We start from the raw sequence: 17,033 nt of genomic DNA on the forward strand, positions 1-17,033 counted from the left end.
TGCTGTAGAAGGACCAGAGCAGCAACAATAAACCAAATGTTCAGAGAACTCAGGAGCTGTCTTTTTCAAGTCTGATACTGTTGCTGCTGGAGCCCTGCTGGGCTCTTTGCATAGTGTTGGCTTCCAGCCTTACCACCCTGTTTGTTCTTCTCAGGTTTCCCCACGGATTGTCTTGCCCCAGCAGTTTGGAAAGGAGGGGAGACAGAGGCCTTGGCCCGGCTGGATAAGCATTTGGAAAGAAAGGTAACCAACCCACTTTCACTCAGAAAATAGTACTTTCTGCATGCTGAGGCCTCTGGCTAAGGAATATTAATGCTGGTTGTCATCCTTGTTTCTGCTGCTTGTAGCAGCAGACACAGCTCTGTGCTGATGGGAATGCCTCTGTAGGACCCAGGCTGTGTGGGGCATAGGGAATGTGCCCTCCCCACTTCTAGGCTTCAGAGGACCCAAACCGTAGTGGAAGTTCACTGATGTATGTGCATTTAGGGGTGGAATTCACTCGCTAAGCAATGCTGGTGTTGCTGTGCCCGTGGAGCATGAAGGGTGTTGAGCCCCATTCTCTCTGGGGTAGCAAAGATGAAGAGAGCCTTCCATCAAGGTACAGTGCTGGCTGCAGACAGCCTTCCACCTCCTTTTTAATCTTCACTTGGAGACATTTGTGCAGGTGCACTAACAGGACAAGTGCAAACAGCCGGGCGTTTCCCAGGCAGGGCATGTGAGGACTGTTAATACAACATATGCCACGTTATACCTTGAGCCACTCATTGTAATATCTAGACACTTTTTGTTGACCCTGTTCTCTTTATTGCTTCACACAATGTAAATGAAACAATAAGAACAGGAGTATAAGGTGTTACTAGTAACAATACAAGACAAAATTACTCAGACAGAGATGACGGAGTTCTCTTTAATGCTAGCCTTTCTTGATGATGATTGTGCAGTTCACAACTTCCCCCAATGCAGCATGGCAGGATGCAAGTAAAACTTCAGCATAATACGCAGGTAGTGCTGAATCTCAGCTTTATGTGATTGCAGGTTGCCATGTTCAATGATAGTCTTTCCTCCTGGAGTCACCTGCTGCATATGTCAGGGCGACAGTTAAGATCTCTCTTCATGCAGCTCAGAGTTGGATGTACTTGAAGTACTAGGATGTACCTTTGGGAGGTCCTAGGCCCAGACCTATGCTGCAGACAAGAGCTAATAGCTCCCTCCCAGATCAGCATGACTAGATCAAATTCCCTTTGAGTGGAAAGTGATTTGTGGGCCTCTCACTGCTGTGGGAGTGCTGGAATGATCAGCTTGAAACATCGCCAACAAATGGATGAAGCCAGTTCACTAGGGATACCGTCAGAGAAATGGAGGACTTGTGGCACCTTCAAGACTAACAAATTTATTTGAGCATAAGCTTTCGTGAGCTACAGGTCACTTCATCGGATGCATTCAGTGGAAAATACAGTGAGGAGATTTATATACACAGAACATGAAACAATGGGTGTTACCATACGCATTGTAACGAGAGTGATCAGGTAAGGTGAGCTATTACCAGCGGGGGGGGATGGACCTTTTGTAGTGATAATCCCCCTGAGGGTTACCAAAAGAAACTACAGCATTTGCTCAAGAAACTCCCTGAAAAAGCACAAGAACAAATCCGCACAGACACACCCTTGGAACCCCGACCAGGGGTATTCTATCTGCTAACCAAGATCCATAAACCTAGAAATCCTGGGCACCCTATCATCTCAGGCATTTGCACCCTGACAGCAGGATTGTCTGGCTATGTGGACTCCCTCCTCAGGCCCTACGCTACCAACACTCCCAGCTATCTTTGAGACCCCACTGACTTCCTGAGGAAACTACAATCCATGAGTGATCTTCCTGAAAACACCATCCTGGCCACTATGGATGTAGAAGCCCTCTACACCAACATTCCACACAAAGATGGACTACAAGCCATCAGAAACAGTATCCCCAATAATGTCACGGCAAACCTGGTGGCTGAACTTTGACTTTGTCCTCACCCCTAACTAGTGCACATTTGGGGACAATGTATACCTTCAAATCAGCGGCACTGCCTTGGATACCCACATGGCCCCACAGTATGCCAACATTTTTATGGCTGACTTAGAATATCGCTTCCTCAGCTCTCATCCCCTAATGCCCCTACTCTACTTGCGCTACATTGATGACATCTTCATCATCTGGACCCATGGAAAAGAAGCCCTTGAGGAATTCCACCATGATTTCAACAAGTTCCATCCCACCATCAACCTCAGCCTGGACCAGTCCACACAAGAGATCCACTTCCTGGACACTACAGTGCTCATAAACGATGGTCACATAGCCACCACTTTATACCAGAAACCTACTGACCGCTATGCCTATCTACATGCCTCCAGCTTTCATCCAGACCACACCACACGATCCATTGTCTACAGCCAAGCTGTGCAATACAACCATGTTTGCTCCAACCCCTCAGACAGAGGCAAACCCCTACAAGATCTCTATCAAGCATTCTTACAACTACAGTACCTACCTGCTGAAGTGAAGAAGCAGATTGACAAAGCCAGAAGAGTACCCAGAAGTTACCTACTACAGGACAGGCCCAACAAAGAAAATAACAGAACGTCACTAGCCATCATCTTGAGCCCCCAACTAAGGACGACCCATCTCTCTCACAGAACTTGGGAGACAGGCCAGTCCTTGCTTACAGACAGCCCCCCAACCTGAAGCAAATACTCACCAGCAACCACACAACAGAACCACTAACCCAGAGACCTATCCTTGCAACAAAGCCCGTTGCCAACTGTGTCCACATATCTATTCAGGGGACACCATCGTAGGGCCTAATCACATCAGCCAGATTATCGGAGCCTCGTTCACCTGCACATCCACCAATGTGATCTATGCCATTGTGCCAGCAATGCTCCTCTGCCATGTACATTGGCCAGACTGGACAGTCTTTATGTAGAAGAATAAATGGACACAAATCGGACGTCAAGAATTATAACGTTCAAAAACCAGTCGGAGAACACTTTAATCTCTCTGGTCACTCAATTACAGACCTAAGTGGCAATTCTTCAACAAAAAAAAACTTCAAAAACAGACTCTAAGGAGAGATTGCTGAATTGGAATTAATTTGTAAACTGGATACAATTAACTTAGGCTTGAATGAATAAAGACTGGGAGTGGATGGGCCATTACACAAAGTAAAACTGTTTCCCCATGTTTATCTCCCTTCTTCTCCCCCCCCCCCAACTGCTGGAAATGGCCCACCTTGATTATCACTACAAAAGGTCCCCGCCCCCCCTGCTCTCCTGCTGGTAATAGCTCACCTTACCTGATCACTCTCATTATTGTGTGTATGGTAACACCCGTTGTTTCATGTTCTCTGTGTATATAAATCTCCCCACTGTATTTTCCATTGAACATATCCAATGAAGTGAGCTGTAGCTCACGAAAGCTTATGCTCAGATAAATTTGTTAGTCTCTAAGGTGCCTCAAGTCCTCCTTTCCTTTTTGCGGATACAGACTAACACGGCTGCTGCTCTGAAACCTGTCAGAGAAATGTAAGGGGCTTTAATGAACCTACTAGAGATAGTTGTGTCCCTGCCCAGCAGCCTGCTCCTTGGACTGCTGCATTTCTGAAACCCATTTTCTTTCCCAAATGCTCCTAGGCTTGGGTTGCAAATTATGAAAGGCCAAGGATGAACGCTAACTCACTGCTGGCGAGCCCCACTGGGCTCAGTCCCTATCTGCGTTTCGGCTGCTTGTCCTGCCGCTTGTTCTACTACCGCCTCTGGGAGCTGTATAAAAAGGTGAGAAAAGGGGGATGGGAGGGTGAGGGGTTCCTCCAGAGCCGGCAGGCCTGGGGCCAGGCTGGTTCCTAGGACGGGTTGTGTTAATTCCCTTGCAGTTCTGTCCTGTTCCATTGTTTCTGGCCCAAGAAGCTGTAGGTTGATATTCCTCCCTGCCCCTAACTCCCCTGGCTATGAAGCAGTGCTCAGCTCTTTAAATATAGTTGCCCCTACTGGGGGAAACTTACAAAAATGGCAAGACTCTTGTAGACATAGCTACTTTTAAAATATAGTAATTATCTGGATTCTCAAGCCTGAGCCCTCATAATCATTAGCTCTAGGTTGGCTCTAGTGCATGTCCTCTTGTTCTGGTGAGATCAGTTCCTTCAGAATATCAGACTAGATTAAAGAGAGGTGCTTTCTGCCCCAATGAGTCTGGTGTCTGGTAAAGGGCTGATCAGAGGATAGCTCCACAGCTCCAAATGTTGCTAGCAGTCTTGGTCTCTGAGTGGGAATTGCCTGTAGTGATGGGGCAGAGGGAGGGTTGAGGTGAGCTGCCCAGGTACAGGAGATGGGAAAGGCTAATATCTCTTTGTCTCTGTTTCTCCTCTTCCACAGGTGAAGCGTAACAATACACCACCGCTCTCACTATATGGGCAGCTTCTCTGGCGGGAATTTTTCTACACGGCAGCCACCAACAATCCCAAATTTGACCGCATGGAGGGGAACCCAATCTGCATCCAGATCCCCTGGGACAGGAATCCTGAAGCCTTGGCAAAATGGGCAGAGGGCAAAACAGGCTTCCCTTGGATTGATGCTATCATGACCCAACTGAAACAAGAAGGCTGGATCCACCACCTGGCTAGGCATGCAGTGGCCTGCTTCCTGACCAGGGGTGACCTCTGGATCAGCTGGGAGTCTGGAGTCAGGGTAAGTCTGGTATTTCCAGAATTAGGCAACAGAGCATGGGGAGGGCAAAATCCTGTTGGCACATTCTGCTGGGATGGCAGTTCTGTCATGGCAATCATTTGGCATGTAGAGTAGTGTGGAAGAGAGGATGATCTAGCTGGCTTTGCTTCGGTCACAAGCCTGGCTTTTTCTGCCTAGTTCAGTTAAGTCCTAAAAGTGATGATGAGAGAGTCTGCAGTTACTAAGTAAATGTAAATGGGACCCATTGGTTAATATGGGCTGTTATCTAAAAAGTGCCCCCAGCCCAAGTGGAGGCAGAGGCATCCCTGCCCTAAGGGGCTGAAAACACTAATAGACAGTGGAAATTGGAATACACAACTCCTAGGAACTAAATTGGACAGGAATTCAGTGGGTTATTAGTAATATCCTGCTTCCACTCAGAGTGGGGGATGGATAATGTGAGACTTAGAAGGAAAAGCCCTTATTCACTTTTGATTGTTCTGCTGCACAGAACTGTTGTGCTCCTTCAGTGTCTATTCTGCATGCTTACATTACACTTCCAAGGCTAGGATTGATGTCCAAATCTTGTAGTAAAACTGTACAGCAGAGTCCAAAGCAGCAGGAGCTAACTGGTAGTGTTCGAAAACATGACCAGACAAGGCTTCTCATTGGAAATGATTGAGATGTAAGGAACTATGGTAGATTAATTGATCAGGTGTCTGCTTTTTGTTCCAGTTACCGAGATTTGTTTCCTGATTGCCTCAACTTCATACTTAGCATCTATCTTCTAGTGTTCCCTGCTGCTGGGTCTTTCCCTTGGAGGTTGGTTCCCTCACCAACTTTCCCTCTTATTACTGCAGGTGTTTGATGAGCTACTGCTGGATGCAGATTTCAGTGTGAACGCCGGCAGCTGGATGTGGCTTTCATGCAGTGCTTTTTTCCAGCAGTTCTTCCACTGCTACTGCCCCGTCGGTTTTGGGCGCCGCACAGATCCCAGTGGTGACTATGTTAGGTGAGTAATATGGATGGATGCTTCTCATACATCCTAGCATGGCAGTGACACACAGCTTCACAATCTGCCTGCCTGGGTAGCTGCCTTGTTGCTTATCCCATACTTGCGAACTCTTTGTGGCTGTACTCTGAATAAGGTGTCATCTCTTTATGTGCTGCAGGCGGTATTTGCCCAAGTTAAAAGGCTTCCCCTCACGGTACATCTACGAGCCATGGAATGCCCCTGAGTCAGTGCAGAAGGCAGCCAAGTGCATCATTGGGGTGGACTACCCCAAACCCATGGTGAACCATGCAGAGACCAGCCGGCTAAACATTGAACGCATGAAACAGATCTACCAGCAGCTGTCACGCTACAGGGGCCTCTGTAAGTGTGAGGTGCTGTGAGACACTTGCTGCAGTTTGCACTTTAACCCTGTCTCAGCTGAAGTAGAGAAGATGGTTGGGATGGGAGGGGAATTCATAATACAGCAAATGGCAGCTGTGCTCCTGACCAGCCCTTTGCAGGAGGAAGTGGCTTCTGCCCAAAGTTTCTCTCAGGGTACGTGCATTCCCTGGAAATGCAGACAGACCGTGAGCATTTCAGTATGGCAAGCTGTGAAGGTTGGGAGTAGCTGTCAGGTAACTGAAATTGGGAAGGAGTCTACTGGAGATGAGAAACCCTGTGCTTCACTCCTAAAGCCCATGCATAAGATCCCAATGAGAAGGGATCGTGGGGGCCAGGACCTGTGTCCCCAGCAAGCACTGAGCCAACTGAGATTTAAACCTCGCTCCTCTTTCATTGACACGTGCACCACTACGTGTTTGCACTCTGCGTGGTCTGAGCTCCCTATGAAAAGCAAGAGCCTGTTCCTCAGTGGAAGTCAGTGATCATTCTCTTCCCAGGTTTGTTGGCCTCTGTCCCTTCCTGTGTGGAAGATCTCAGTAGCCCGGTCACAGACACAATGGCAGGCCAGGGCAGCAGCACCAGTACAGGTGAGCAGGAGTTGTTGGTAAATTACCTAGACAAGTTAATGGGCACTTGGAGCCCATAACTGGATAGAACGTTACTTCAGCAAGGAACAGGTAAAATGGTATAGATCGGGGTGGGCAATTTTCACAGGGGGGCCACTCCACGAATTTTGGCAAGTAGTTAAGGGCCACACATTTCTACTATATTAATGGAGGGGGTGCAGGGGTCTGGGAGGGAGTTTGGGTGCAGAATGTTGGGGTGCAGGAGGGGGTGCAAGGTGCAGACACTGGCCAGAAGGCTCTTACCACAGGCGGCTCCTGGCTGGCAGTGCAGCAGGGTGCTCAGGCAGGCTGCCTGCATGCTGTGGCCCCACACTGTTCCCAGAAGTGGCGGTGGCCAGCTGCTGCTGGCACGTCTCTGCACACCCCTTGCGGGGAGGGGGGCAGCGCACGGAGCCGCTTCTCCCACCTCCGCGCAGAGATGTGCCAGCAGCAGCTTGCTGCTTCCGGGGGCGGCCTGGGGCCACAGCAGGCAGGCAACATGCCTGAGTGCCCCACTGTGTCGTGGGACTTTTAGAGGCCCGGACTCGGAGATCACGAGGGAGCAGAGGAGGCCGGACAGAAATGTTAGACTGGCCGGATCTGGCCCATGGGCTGTGTTTTGCCTGGTATAGATGTTATTCACTTTAATTTAGACTTGCTGGGAGTTCCCAAGAGAGCTCTTCCTAAAAGGCCCACAAAACTCTAGTACATGATGCCAGAAAGAATCACTGATTATAGTTCTATGGAACCTGTCTGGACATGGAGGGGTGGGGAGTTGGAAATAATTTTTCTATAAAACTAGCCCTTTACTAGAGTAGGAAGACTCTGGTGATTGTCCTGGGCTGGAGTTGCTGAGATTCAGTATCCTGTCTATGCTAACATTTGTGTGTCCCAAAAAAAAAAAAAAAAAAAGTGGGGGGAGGTTGTGGCTGCACTTCCCGTTGCTTTGGCATTGTAGGCTCTCCTTTTCCCCTGCTGTCTCGGCACATAGATGCCTAAAGCAGTAAATGTGAGAAGCCACAGGGCCAGAGGAAACTTTGCAGTGACTCTCCTCTCCCTCTGTAGTGCAGAGGCTGTTGCATTGTGGCCAGACCTCTCCAAAGCGTAAACATGAGGGAGTAGAGGAGCTGTGCACTGAAGAGTTGTACAAACGAGCCAAAGTGATGGGTCTGCACATTTCAGAGATCCCCAGCAAGAACTTGTGAACGTGAGTAGCCCCATGATCTTGCTCTGGGATAATTGGAGGACTGTGGCCCTCCTCAGTCTTGTTTCTTGATGTTGGTGCCCAACTTTAAATGCTGTCAGTAGTTTAAAAATCTAAAACTGTCTTACTGTGGTTTTGATGGCCCCACAATTCTACCAAGTAACTTCGAGTGGGTCTCCTGTCTCTTATAGTCATGTCACTATATTGCTTGGCAAGGTTTTAGCTTAGCTGGCCATCAGAGGGCAGCAGCATTGTTAATTTAGCAAACACAGACTGCTTTTAACCTATGGACCTGTTCTGCAGGGTGTTGCTCCCTTCTCACAGGAACCAGCTGTCCAACATAATCCGACTTCACAGCCTGGTCCCAATCTGCTTCAAATGTTGCAGGCTGGGGGGGGAGAGCAGCACATCTTTGTGGGGGCAAGATGCTGTTCCTCATACGTCACTTGAAATGCTCCCAACAGTCCTGTTGGAGAGAAGCTGACTGTGTTCTGTTCTAGCTCTAGTTCTGTAAAGGGGACTGATACCTAAATGCTCCTTTCTCTCTCTTTTTTTGCTGCAGCCAGAGATGGGAGAATCACAAGGGAAGAGTTGGGGTGCTGGAGTGTTCGCCACAGCAGTGGAGGGGTGCTGCTTCCAGAGGGATCAAAGCTTTTGACCAACAGCTGAAAATGTGGGGTGTCAGTGTGAATGTGTAATTCTGGTGGATGCCACACAGAGATATTGCATCACTTGTGCTTGAGTACATTTTGGCTCACTGGCATACAGAAGCCCTGGGACCTAAACCTGTCTCTTCTTGGCCAAACCTGGAATCTGCCCAGATTGGAAGAGAAGTTCTTTTTTCCATTCACTCCCAGGTGTATCTTTCCTTCCCATTTTCTCATGCACTGGTCCATTTGCTGCATAATTACAGGGAGCAGTATCTGCATGTCAAAAAAAAATATTCACCCTTCCTATTAAGTGGCAGGCAGTGAAATGTCTATCACCCCCAAAACAGGCCAATTCTTCTGTCTGCATGACTCTCCAAGCATCAAGGGGGTGTCTGTTTGAACAACTCCAGTCTCAAAGCATGTTGAAATATCCACCTGTATGAGACAGTCAGCAAAGTAGGGGGATTGGGAAAAAGATGAAGCTGTAGTAATGGGACATCAGTATGGCAGTAACCATGACCACCCTTCATGGACCAGGAGCCCTTTAAGATTCACTGAGCAAATAACATTCATACTGGTGCCTGATCGTGACCCTGGCCAGTCTTCAAATGGGGCAGATGTCTAGAATAGGCAGTTGAAAGCAGGCTTTTGCTTCTAGGGGTCATCTTGGGGGCGAAATTTCAAGAGAAGGCTGACTCTTCTGAAAATAAGCCTATGACTTGACCATAGGTGAAGCTTTCTCCCAGAAATTTGCTCCTCTAAGTAGCAGAGAAAGCTACACCTGGTGGGGAAAACCATTCTGGCCATACTGGGCTCTGGACTCTACCCTTCTTGCACTTTTTCCTTAAGAAGAAGACCTTTCAAACAAAAAGTGAGCAATGTCCAGTGTGGAACCTGTGCAGTGTCTGACGTGGAGTGAATGCACCATTAGAATGATGCTGCGCTGTTGGGCAACTTCTATAAGCGAGTCTTCCTTGGGCTCCATAGCCCATTCTTTGTGGATGTCCGCTCCCCTTCCTGTAGGTTGCAGTGCATTTGCATCTGTGTTTTTTGGTTTCTGCATTGTGTAATCATGTGACCATGTACCCTGCACAACATCCTTTTCCCCACACACCTGCATTCAGTGCTTTGTATTCTAACCTGACAGCTTTGTAGGACATACAGGTTGTTAACCATACATCCCCTGGTCTTGTTCTGTATTTCATGCTCTGTTTCAATAGGGTGTTCGCAGGCCCTCAGGCTGCATCCCCAGATGATGCGTGGAATAGAGTAGAGGAGCTTCTGTTCCTGCAGCCTTCATAAGGAATTGTCTCCAGTAGCTGTTCTTGGCACTACATGGTTATTCAGTCTGAAACCCCTACTTAGCACAGACCTAGCCCCTAGCCGAAACAGCTGGTCAGGTTCACATATAGCTTCACCTACTAATAACCTGCTCCCTTATCATGACAGTGGAAAACCATAGTTTCCCGTCTTGAATAGATTTGGATTCAATTTTGGGACCCAGACTTTGAAGTCATAAATGATGCTGGGGTTACAAGTAGAAACTGATTCAGGGGCATCTGAAAGGTTTACAATATGGGGAGGTGGGACAGTTGTTTAAGAACCAAGAGTTAGTTTATTAAACAGCGGCTAAATAATCTTTCCCTCCTACTAACAACACTAGGGCATTGACCCCAGATTTCCTTTTCCAGTGGAATCTATTGACCAGATTTTCCAAGCAAACACTAAGTCACCCCTCCTGACCTTGTTTGGGTGTCTATTTTTCCAAACTAATGTTCTCTAGAGAGGATTTAGAAATAATGCAGTAATTCAGCATAGCTGGGGTTTTGTCTCCAAATCTTTACCCCGAGGTAAAGTAGTCTAGTAGCTGTAGGGGTTAGGGGAAGGAGACACCACTGTCCTCTGCTGCAGAGAGAAGGGGAAAGAAATGCACTTTGTACACTTAGAATTTAGAAATTGTGACTTCTGTCATATGGAAGATTTCATGCTTATACAACCATTTATCTGTAAATATGACATTGTTTTATAAATGTCTTTAACCCTCTACTTGCTGCGTTTTCACTTATTTCAAGTGAGTCAGGTGTAGGTTGGAGGGACTTTCTGTACTGGGGCAAAAAGTCTTCAAGTAGCCTGTTGCAAAGCTTTGTGGATGTCAGGGGAGGGGAATATGTGCAATTCTCCTCTCCATCATCCCCAGTATTTGTATTCTGGCAGCCGTTGCACCCACAGTTGGCTAGGTGTGGTCCATACAAGACATAACCTGCATTAAAGAGCTCTCAATCTGAGAAAACATAAATGTGAAGGGAGGAGAGAGGCAAAGTACACAGTTTATTTTAGGTCTTGATGAGAGTGTAGTGACTTTTCAGGCAGTCTTGGAGGGTATTCCATGTAGAGAGAGTGGCATGGGAAGAATAGAGACTATGCACTTCAACTGATGGGGTGGGGTGAGACCACCATCATTGGAGCAGAGAGGATGAGTGACACTAGTGTTCACAAACCTGACCATTCACCAGCTCTGCTGGGCTGGACATTGTAAATGCCAGACTCTCGCCTCCCAAAACAAGCCCTCTACTCTCACCCATGGTGAGAGATCCTGTGGTGGTCAGACGAAAAGCTACAAAGACCTACTGAAAGCGTATCTCATGAAAACTGATGTGGACATTGCAAGCTGGGGGGACCAAGCCACCAACTGACCTCAGTGGTGCCACATCCTCCATCAGGCAGTGGCCTGCTTTGAGGAGAAGCACCTTGCCCTCAAAGCTGAAAAAAGAGAAGGAAGGAAAAAAACAACCCACAGGCAGCTGACCCACCAGGAAAAGTTGGTACCTACTGTGGATGGATCTGTGGTTCCAGGATCAGACTCCATATGTAAATCTGTGGTAGAGATCCTCAAATTGAGGGATTGCTGATGGTGATGACAGCTCTGCCTATATTTTTAATTAAGGTGGGAGATGAGGATCTTGTCGAATTTTAGCTGTGTGGGTGGAGAAACTGTTAAATCCTAGATGTTACAGAGGAAGTGGTGGAATGTGGACACTGCCTGGGAGGGACAAATGAGTGCTGGGGGCAGTCCCCTCCTACCCCGAAGCCTGGGGAGGAGATGGAGCAATGTGGAAGGGGCATGGGATGGGGAAGCGGGGGTGGGAGGGGAAGAGGCAGTGGGGATGAAGGTGGTGGGGTGGGCAGGAGATGGGGACGCTGGAGCCCCCTTGGCAGAAGCATGCAGCATCCCCTTGGAAGAAACTGGGGCTCCCCTGTTACTCAAGCCCATCAAACCCTCACCCTGACCAGCCCCACCTCCCCTGCATCTGTAGCACCCTGATGAGCCCCCCAACACCCTCCTCACTGAACCCCAACCACTTGCACCTGGACCCCCACCCAAATGAACCCCACCTCTCCTGCACTTAGACCCCCACCACCATGCTGAGCCCCAAACACCTTCACCTGGATCCCCTGCAGAGGCCCATTGCCCCTGCACCTGTTACCCCACAATGAGCTTCTGTGCATCCAGATCTCCCACTGAGACACCCGCACCCAGATTGCCCCACAGAGAACTCTCTTACCCCCATCTAGATCCCCCCCACTAAGTTCCTCTGCACTTGGATCCTGCTGCCGGGATGAGCCTGCTCACCCACACCTGGTGTGCCTGGTACAGGGGGGCAGGGGCCTAGGGTGTTTCTGGCACAGGCCTGGCCCTTGTACTGTGTCAGGGTTAGGTGCAGCCTCACTGCTGAGTCCCTATCCCCGGGTGGGGTAGGGGGAGGCTGCAGGGTAATCTCTCACCTCCATGCAACCAGTGGCCTGTACTCTCTACTACCATGTTGGAGCCTCCACATTTATTTATTGACAAATAAAATTTGCTGAATTTTAAAATATTGCACGCAGAATTTTTAATTTTTTGGTGCAGAATCCCCTCAGGAATATGGGGTGCTGTGCAGCTGTGATGGTGGGACTGTGAGGAAGGTGGTATGCAGTGGAGAGATCTATGGGTGGGGGGTGCTGGGCGAGTGGTGTGCAGGGTGCTGTGCAGTTGTGGTGGGAGGCCAGCAGGGGAGGTTTGTAGGAGGGGTGGAGGCTGGGCATAGAGATCTGTGGTGGAGGTCTCTGGGACAGGGGGCACTGGGCATAAGGGTGGGGCACTGGGCAGGGGGGCAGTGTGGTGCGGGCCTGCCCTCAAGGGGAAAGGGCATGCTGGCAGCACAGGGCAGGGCAGTGTGCGTCTGGCAGCTGCAGGTTCATAAACAGTGCTCTCCTGCAGGGCTCCGCAGAGGAGCCCTGCTCTGACTGTGCTGTGCCTCATTACCCCTAGCCTGCCCTTCACTCTGGAGACTGACCATCCCGCCCCCCTGCACCTTGCCCCATGGTGGCCCACAAATATGTTTGGTGCTGGGCCCACAAAAAGTTAACCCGGCCCTGTTCACAGCCATCAAAAGGCCTGTTGCGATTTATCCAGTCATTAGTGCCTCTCCCTTTAACAATAAAAGGCAGCAGAAGGAAACTGGGCTTTTTTGAGGAGGAGAGGTGCTGTAATGCAAACACCTCAAATAACCCCAATTCTGGATTACTGCTACTACTCCATACCCCCATGAGGCACACCAAATTTCAAAGCAATGTGAGTAACCACTCAGATTTTAGAGCACTTACAGAGGTCAAGCTTTAAAGCCTATAAAATAGTGGGAATGAAAACGGTCTAGCTGTTTTTCCTGTGTTGTTGCATGTGCAGTGTAAAAATGTACACAGTCTTAAAAATTGTTCCCAGTTTGGGTCCCCCAAATATTTAGTGGATGGCAAGTACTACCTTGGGGTAAAATTTGACAGATTGAGACCATTTTTGGCCTGCATTACATCAATAGTTTGATCTCTAGATCTGTGCAAAGAAAAAATTCTAGAAACTTTTTTAAATTGCTCCATCCAGTGACTGGGAGGGGATTTCCTCAAACCAAGAGCATCAGTTTTGTCTGGCCATGAGCTAATTCTAGTCACTACAGGTCTACAGGAGTTGCCCTTACCCTCAGGCCCAATCTTTAATCTTATCTTCCCAAGCAGCAACCCGTTCTGTAAGTGGGCAGCTGCCTTGGCTCTGGCTATTCTCAAGCACCAAGATGCAGTGAAGAATTGCTTTGACACTGGCTTCAGAAGAGACTGGCTTCAAGATGACAGGTTTCAGAGTAGCAGCCGTGTTAGTCTGTATTTATCCGATGAAGTGAGCTGTAGCTCACAAAAGCTTATGCTCAAATAAATTTGTTAGTCTCTAAGGTGCCACAAGTACTCCTTTTCTTTTTGGCTTCAAGATGTGAAGGTAGAAAATCTGTACTGGGTGTGAAAAAAGGGGAGGGAACCAGACAAAAGCTGTTAAGATAGGGCAGGGTGAAAGATGCAGTGTTGCGGTGGATGGTGTGAGTACGGTGAATGAAAATTACCAGAAGCACTGAGTGCTAATCTGAGTGTTAATTAAATATAGCTGTGAGCATTCTAGTCCAGAGGTCAGGGTTAAAATTGCATGGCTGTATTTTAGGTCTGTCATTTTCTGTGAATTTTGAAGTCAGGCTGACCTATGACATTTGTCTTAACTAGTAATCTCCCCCCAGATGACAGACAGGCCTACACTCCGTTGCTTTTGTAGATTTTTCTATAGGTTTCTATTAGAACAAGTATACCTACTGGGATGCATTAATCTCTAAGCTGTTGCTTCGGTATTCAGTTAGTTTCTCTGGAGTTTCTCTTTCTTAGGGAGACAGTGGCTGAAACTGTTGAGTTTGAAAGCAAAGCTCCTGAACCAATGCACCAGAACAAATTAATGTAAAATCTAAATGGTGTGTGGATAGGGAAGAATTATATATAGAGAAGAGGGTGTGAAAGCTGATGTGAGCACAATAGTGGGAACAGGTTTTGTTTAACTAGTATTCCATCTACTACCTCAGGAGCTGCCTCTGTAGCAGGAAACATTGAAACAGTGACCACTATTCATTTTGCAGCAAGAAACTTTGTCAGTTTTAGTTCAGTTCTGGTCACTCATATATATAAATAATATAAGCTTAAAAGGCAGAAATAGGAGGGGTCCAGAGATGGGTGATGAAAATGATTAGAAGCAGAAAGTGAAACATTTAGTACTGTCTAGAGAGAAGATGAGAGGATATGACAGAGATATACAGAAGGTGGCATGAAACAGGTGACGTCAACCTTTCGGAAGTGGTGTGCCGAGTCGTCATTTGTTCACTCTAATTTAAGGTTTTGCGTGCCAGTAATACATTTTAATGTTTTTAGAAGGTCTCTTTCTACAAGTCTATAATATATAACTAAAATATTGTTGTATGTAACGTAAATAAGGTTTTTAAAATGTTTAAGATGCTTCATTTAAAATTAAATTAAAATGCAGAGCCCTCCGGACTGGTGGCCAGGGCCCGGGCAGTGTGAGTGCCACTGAAAATCAGCTTGCGTGCCTCCTTTGGCATACATGCCATAGGTTGCCTACCCCGGTATAAAGATTAGCATATAGTACCAGTGTGAGCACCCTAAGACCATGTATGTACATGTATTCATGTATGTGAATGTATATGTACATACATACATGTACATTCACATACATGTATTCATGTATGTGAATGTACTGGCTCTCTTGGGAGGAGAATGGACTCACTGGGCCCACTTAATCAATTTGAATATCAGATCGGAGATGGTGATTCCTTTGCTCTAAAGCAATTCTCAGAACCTGACCCATGAAGGCTGGAATATGTTACAAGTGAGGCTCTCTGCACCTTTGCTCAGGTTGGGAGTAGGAGGTCTGTTTAGGATTTTCAAAGGAAAAAAAGTCTAGTTCTCTAAATATCCTAATCTTTCTTCAGGAGGAAACAGTCTGTTTGTGGAGGCAAAGTTAAAAGACAACACAATAATGAAGCTGTATAGTTTCATAGAGAATTTCGTAACTCATTCCATCTCGCCAAAGCTGGTCCAAGTGATGAACCAAAGCAAAGGCCCATGACTCTAAACCAGTCCATGAATGTTATCCTTTTTGAACTCATATCTGGCAGGAGATCAAAACCCCTGGGACCATTCTGGGACTCTCAACTCTGAAGAAGCAGATGATACTCTGAATTTTAGCCATGAAGTAAATTGTCTTCAAATCTTGGAAAGGAGCTATGATACCTACTGTTCCGCAGAGATTGAAATGGCCAGTCCAGTGCCATCTACTTATAGTATCCCAGGGCACAGCTGTCACACATACATAGAGTAAATTGATAATAGTGGGTACGGCTACACTTAGCAGCATGTTAAAAGTCCCATTGGAGGATTAGAAATACTACCTCAAGCAACCAAAACTGTAAGTTGTATGCTTCTAAACACAATGCAGCTTAATGGGATCCTAGGAGTAGATGGGGAGGACATGCTAAACCTGGTACTGTGGCTTCATGTATGTTATTTCCTTAAGCAGCGCTACAAATGTTATGGGAATGATTTAAATACCATTTCAGTGCAGAATCAGCATGGGATTCTTTCTGGACCTGGTGAGATGGTTAAAGTAGAGGAGGTAGTTTTGGCCTGCTGTTTAAAGGGCAGCGAGTGGACGGAATGGGTTGCTAGATCCTGCCATTCACAGAAATGGTGCCACCTCTTTAATTCAATTAAAATGGTTTGAAATCTGGCTTTAATCCTCCCCTTGCTTTGACCATAATGCAGACGTGGTGGCCTTGGCCATGGGCCTGAGATGCAGGACAGAACCATCCCTGGGGAAAGTAGTGCTGCAGGAGAGGAAATTCCTTATCATCAATTTCTGAAAGGACCCTTGGAAAAATATTTGTATTCTAAACTGGAGAAAGGACCCACCATCCCCATTTGGGGTCAGGGTGCTGATGAACTGCTGATGGGGCATTGCCTCGGCGGTGGGGAGGGCATAGGAAATTAAAATACCCACCCTCTCCAGACCCCTTGGAGGCTGCTGCCTAGTATCTTTAGCACCAGCCTGCCCCCTCTCTGCTGGCCCTGGCCCAGGCCCAGGCCCAGGCTGTATTTGCTGGACTCCCCTCAGCTGCTTGGCTGCCAAATGGCATGGGTTGGGGCAGGGTTCTGCTGCTCTGCCTGCAATCCTAACCGCTGTGCTGAGACATCCCTGTGGGGTTGGGGGGGGGAGGGGGGCCTGCTGCTACCCTGGGGGGTCTCCAAGGTGGAAAGGAGGTGCCTGGCTTTGTGGGGGAGGGTCAATAGTTCCTTGTTCCCCTCCCACTCCTTAGATCCTCAATGTTAGACATGGCCCCTGCTTTTTCTATCAATGAGCTATCATTACTTCAAAGGACCCACCTTCCCAGGAGGCTTTCACAGAGTATCAGAGCACTTCACCCCATGTCAACCTCCCTTCCTCAGCTCCGGCTACCCTTCTTCCTCACCCTCTGCCAGTCCCCCACACCCATCTCCGTGCTAATCCCCCTCTTTGCCTTCTGCCAGTCCAATCCCCTCCCACGCCTCCCTGCCAGCTCTGCTCGC

General features: G+C 47.8%; 1 protein-coding gene across 1 annotated transcript in view; it reads left to right on the plus strand.

Moving 5' to 3' along the window:
* Positions 1–10,604, plus strand: part of CRY2 (cryptochrome circadian regulator 2) — a 37,910-nt gene extending 27,306 nt beyond the window's left edge. Inside the window, 8 exon segments of the mRNA XM_048852713.1 lie at positions 155–243; positions 3,675–3,815; positions 4,413–4,724; positions 5,564–5,715; positions 5,876–6,078; positions 6,597–6,686; positions 7,770–7,911; positions 8,471–10,604. Coding sequence (XP_048708670.1) covers positions 155–243; positions 3,675–3,815; positions 4,413–4,724; positions 5,564–5,715; positions 5,876–6,078; positions 6,597–6,686; positions 7,770–7,909 — 1,127 coding nt within the window. The 3' untranslated portion in view covers positions 7,910–7,911; positions 8,471–10,604.
* The last annotated feature ends 6,429 nt before the right edge of the window (positions 10,605–17,033 follow it).

The sequence above is a fragment of the Caretta caretta genome, chromosome 6 (genome assembly GCF_965140235.1).
Source record: "Caretta caretta isolate rCarCar2 chromosome 6, rCarCar1.hap1, whole genome shotgun sequence".
NCBI lineage: Eukaryota > Metazoa > Chordata > Testudines > Cheloniidae > Caretta > Caretta caretta.